This window comes from Lynx rufus, unplaced genomic scaffold (assembly GCF_022079265.1).
Source record: "Lynx rufus isolate CCGP_SWC_20201006 ecotype Redwood Valley unplaced genomic scaffold, mLynRuf1.p SCAF_7, whole genome shotgun sequence".
Classification (NCBI taxonomy): domain Eukaryota; kingdom Metazoa; phylum Chordata; class Mammalia; order Carnivora; family Felidae; genus Lynx; species Lynx rufus.
In genome coordinates, this window is record NW_025814889.1 from 41,887,049 (window position 1) to 41,892,002 (window position 4,954).

The 4,954-nt window shown below is 49.7% G+C and overlaps 1 protein-coding gene across 1 annotated transcript; it reads right to left on the reverse strand.

Annotated features, from left to right (window-relative positions):
- Window positions 1-1,262: 1,262 nt before the first annotated feature.
- Window positions 1,263-4,466, reverse strand: RBP5 (retinol binding protein 5). The gene is made up of 4 exons (XM_047064966.1): window positions 4,394-4,466; window positions 3,929-4,107; window positions 1,765-1,866; window positions 1,263-1,316 (listed from the first exon to the last, which is right to left on the reverse strand). The coding sequence occupies exons 1-4, from the start codon at window positions 4,464-4,466 to the stop codon at window positions 1,263-1,265; spliced, it is 408 nt and encodes a 135-aa protein (XP_046920922.1).
- Window positions 4,467-4,954: the final 488 nt, after the last annotated feature.

A 4,954-nucleotide genomic window follows, 5' to 3' on the forward strand; every position in this document is an offset into this window, starting at 1 on the left:
AGGCTGGCGGGGAATAAGCTATTCAGTTCCACTCAGTTCTTTCCCAAACTCATTCCAGAGTGTATAGTAGGATCAGTGTTTCAAAACTAATGACTGTCTTGAATGTGTAGGGGCTTAGCCATTGCAGGAAGAAGGGGCAGTGGTGATCATCTAATGAGCCAGGGACTTTCCAACAAGCCCTGCCTCCCACACAGTCAGGCTCTGTCCCCACCCCATACAGCCCTCTGGCCCCATGGGACTTTTATTCTGAAAGGACCAAGGCCCCTGGCGGTTTGGGTGTGTGTGGGGGGTATCCAGAGGCTGGAGCTGGCCCTGACCCTGAACAGGCCCTGCCCTCTGGGCTGTTTTCCCAGTAGTGATTCCAGGACCCTAAAGGAGGGGACTTACTGTCCTCACTTCTCCCCCTTATCCTCTGTCCCGGCCTTGCTGGCCTTCAAGCAAAGGGTCCCGATAGCCAGGCGTGTTGGTCTTCTCCCTACTGTTGCCTTCACGCCCCTGTGTCCTCATCTTTCTAGCCCTTAGCCTTATATCTTCCATCGGTTTCTAGCCTTCTTGCTGCCTGTCCTTCCCAAAGCAGACATGGAGGCCAGGTCACTATTCTGAAGCTTTGTAGCCTCCCCCAGCACTGAACAAGGGCCTTACTCTGTCCCATCCTTCTTTCCCAAAGTGTAGGATGGAAATATAAGATAGCTAGGATTCATTCAGACATTGGTATGTGTGGTCTGTTGAACTCTGTGTGGGTGAGGCTGTGCCTTGGGATGGGTTCTGTTGAGCACATGAGGCTTTCTTGAGAATAAGGACAAGGAAACAGACAACAACAACAACTCTACCAGTAGCTCCTGTTTACATTCTTGAACCCAACTCAGTTTTCCAGAAGTTTCACCAGGAAGAGTTCTTACTAGTCCTCAAATGCTCAAAGCTTAGTTCTTTCTTAGATGGAAAAGAAGAAACCAAATGAAATGAAGACAGTTGAGATCCACTGTTCTCAAGGGGTCTTTCCCCTTTGCCGGTTTCTTTCATCCAGGAGGCCAGGCCTTGAACCAGATGTGAGGCAGTGGAGTGTGACAAAAGACTTTGGCCTGGGGGCTACAAGTTATAGATTAACATGGGGAGGAGGGAGGAGGGACCTGGAGGGAGAGTAAGTGGCCCAAAAAAAGGGACTGCTGACCTGGAACAATCTGGCTTGAAGGGGTACAAGGCCTCCTCCCCAGGAGGAGCCTGGGGACCAGTGCAGTCTGGAGGGCCCCTCAGCTCCTCTCTGGCTATTTGACCCTCCTGAAGACCTGCTCGCACACTGCATCCCTTGCAGTCAGTTCCTGGGGACACAGTAGGAATAATGAGGAGAGAGAAAGAAGGTTCTTGCCAGCCAGAGTTCCTTTCTTGAGGTCCTGGAGCCCCATTTAATCCTTCAGGATACAGCAGTCGGAGTGCTTGATGTATGGGGAATTGTATCATTGTCCCAAACCTTCAACTTTTCACCCCAGAGGAAGGAAGGAAGCTGGGTCACAGAATGTGAAACGGCTAAGTCTCCATCTCTCCAGTCATGATTTATGGACATTCATCTGATTTGTAGCCAGGGGCCCAACTGGCCCCTCTATTTCCTCCTCTCTCTCCTCTTCCCAGTGCTTTTGTTTTCCTTTCTTGCTTGCCTTCCTTGGAGGGGGGCAGAGAGTGGAGTAGGAGACTGCTTTGATTTCGGCAAGGGGATGTGTCTTAGCCCAAGTAGGGGGATGAAACCCCTCTCCCAGCCCTCACCGAGCTTACCAGATACAGTTTCTCTCCCTCCAGCCAGTGTCTCCAGCCTCGGTTGGGGACCTCCCCTTTCTGCACACATACTAGCTGCTCCTCCTCCCAGGTTACTATGGTCTATAGGGAAAGCAAGAATAAGGGAAGATTTGGAGGCAGAACACCCCAAATGCATCCAACTCACTCTGGGCTGCCCCGCTTCACACTGCAGCAGATACTGTCTTGCTCCAGCCTCTTCATTCTGAGTGAGAGGGTGGTTTTGATTCAACATGACCCCCCCACCCCCACTGCCAACTCCTACAGGCTACTGAGGCCATAGTTTGTCTATGGTGACTACTAGGGTAGGGCAGGGATGGAGCAGGATAAACCAGGGGTAAAATTGGGTGGTGGGTGATGAAGAACAAAGACTTGGTCCTTGGGATACTTCCAGCTGGCCTGGAAGGTCATTTGGGAAAGAAGAGAGATTGGTTGGGAGTCCCACCAGGGAATCTCTCCTCTTTCTCAGTTTCAAGGACAGCTGAAGTGTCCCTGAGAGTAAAGAATCACCCCCCCCTCCCCCATCAGAGTGGGGCGGGCCTGGTATTCCAATCAGCATTTCTTAAACCCTCCTATAGAATAGGCCTTGCTAACCAAGGTGCTGAGAATCTTGATCAGATTGAGCAGGAAACAGGTGTCTACGAGGCCAGGCAAGCGCTGGGGAAGAGCTGAGTCTTCAAGGAAGCGAGGGGTTAGTTAGATTGGAGATACTGGGACATTTCCAGCAAGGAAAGGAACAGATAGAGGTAAGAGAGAAGGTCAAGTAGTTGTAAGAGGCTCTAAACTAGGGTGTTTGTGGAAAAGACCCTTGTATTCCATGGACCTCATCTGGAACATAATGGATTGTCACTGAAAGGGTTTAATTCATGGTCACTTTTACATTTTAGATGAATCCTTGTGGCTATAGCATGCAGAGTAGATTAGAGGAGGATTAAGCCTGAGGGCCAATTTCGGGCACCAGGCGAGAAGAGAGGGCTTAAATAAAGGTAGTAATCGCAAGAAAGGCTAGGAAGGATCGTGATGTTCAGTGAAGTAAAATGGGCCATGAACGTAAGTCACATATGTAACTGCAAGATTTCTAGAAGCCACATTAGAAAAGGAAGAAGAAACAGGTGAAATTAATTTTAATGACATATTTTGTTTAACCTAGAATATCCCAAACACTAAAATTTCAGCACGTGATTAAAATAAAAATTACTGAGATGTTTTACATTTTTTTTGTACTGTCTTAAAAAACTCACTATGTGTTTATACTTATAACACACCTCGGTTTGGACTAGTTACATCTCAAGTGTTCAATAACTGTATATGGCTAGTAGCAACTATATCAGACAGTGTAGATGTTATAAGGATTTCTTGACCAACTAGATGTGGGGTGTGTGTGTGTGTGTGTGTGTGTATGTGTGTGAGTGTGTTGGGGCGAAGGGGTAAGGGAACAGAACATGTTGACTGTGATTCCCAGGTCTCTGGTCTGCCTGGTTGTCACCATTAACAAAGGCAGTAAATATAAAAGCAGAAATAGGTTTGGGTAGGAAGATAATGAATTTGGATTTGAGCTTGGCGCGTGCAGATGGAAACATTGTCCGACAGATGAAAGCTTCACCCTGAAGTTCGGGAGACAGATCTGGCTGGAGAATACAAGTTAAGGACAGTTTATAGATGGTAGCAGAATGCATGGGTATAGATGATTTAGCTGATGGCTGTGTACAGACAAGAGAGACAAAGTCAAGAACAAAACACTGGGGGGGAACCCCAGATAAAGGGGTTAATAGGGGAACTAGGGTCTGCAAAAAAGACCAAAAAGACGGCATGAGAAACAGAAAGAAATAGAAGAGAGTGGAGTCAGAGAGGCTAAGGGAAAAGAGACTCTGCACTGACCAACTGTGTCACAGGCTAGAGGGTGAGCAAATATTTCTTCTTTGGACTGAAGGTGACCTGCTCTTTTTGTCCTTTAGCTGGTGATAAGAGGGGGCAGGAGAGAGTGGTTTGGGGGAAGCACCCGGTGACTGTTACCTTGGGGATTCTGCAGCCTGCTGTGGTGGTCACTTTCTCTGGCTGGGAGAGGTCCCTTAGTTTTGCCTCAGACTGTTAAGAGGCACCTATCTGCTCTCCCACATGCCCTCCCCCAAACCCCTGGGAAAAGTACCTGGCATTTTCGTCCATCCACGATCCTTAGATCTTCTTCAAACTCAACTCCCACATCGAATTCCAAAATGTAGTTGCGGAAGGTGCTGAGGGTCTTGACTATCACGTGGTTGCCCTGATGGTCAATCTCCTTGTCTGGCTTGAGCAGCAGCGCTATCTTCCGCAAGGCCATGCCGATGTCTGTGGGGGGCTAGCTCTTAGCAGGGGTCCCACCAGCCAGCCAGGAACTTCCCTCCTGCAGCAGTACCTTGGGGCTGTGAGCTTCCCTTTAGCTGGGTGTAAGACTAGAGATTGACTCTCCTACCAGTGCTCCTGGCTAGAAACGGATCCCAGCTCACCTGCCCCCACCTGAGCCTTTCCACAGCTTCTAACCCCAGCACTCCTCCTTCTCAGTGGGACAGAGAGGAAGGAAGGGAAAGGGAAAAAGGGGAGTGAATGGGGCCTGGGGGAGGGGTGAGGCCATTACTTAGGGCTTGCAGGTAATGTTCCATGTTCTTCTGCGAGACAAAGCGGTAGTAGCCGGTGAGGTTGGGAGGCATTGTCTGGGCTGGCCAAGATGGAGATGGAAATTTCAGGAGAATACAGCAGACAGGATGAGGAGGGAGCAGATGTTGTCTGGCAGGTGAGGTTGAGAGACTCCAGGCCAGCCTCTATACACACACACAGTCACACGCGCGCGCGCACGCACACACACACACACACACACACACACACACACACACCACTCTCGAACACAGAGGCTGCGTAAAGGTCTGTGCTTACCAGGGCTTTTATAGGGCTGGGCCCTGGTGCAATAAGAGCTCCTACCAGACTTTCCCCCCTCCCCCCATGATGAGTTTGGGACTGGTGCCTGCAGCCTGAGGGAGGGGTAAGAACTTGGCAGCTTTGTGCCTGACCTCGGCTTTTCCTGAGGAAGGAACCTGAGGTAGTATCTGGGGCTGTCTGTCATCCAAGACTTGACCCTTTTCGAAGGTCAGTTTTGGCTTCCAGCCCATTTCTGGCAGGTTTGGGAACTGTTCCAGAGCTC

Bases quoted from the DNA above. Each gene is read 5' to 3' on its own strand.
- RBP5 (XM_047064966.1), bottom strand. From the start codon at position 4,466: ATGCCTCCCAACCTCACCGGCTACTACCGCTTTGTCTCGCAGAAGAAC. The intron at 1,867-3,928 runs GTACTTTTCCCA...CTTTCCCTATAG, and splicing joins TGGATGGACGAAAATGCCAG to ACCATAGTAACCTGGGAGGA. The intron at 1,317-1,764 runs GTAAGCTCGGTG...CTGTGTCCCCAG, and splicing joins AGGGAGAGAAACTGTATCTG to GAACTGACTGCAAGGGATGC.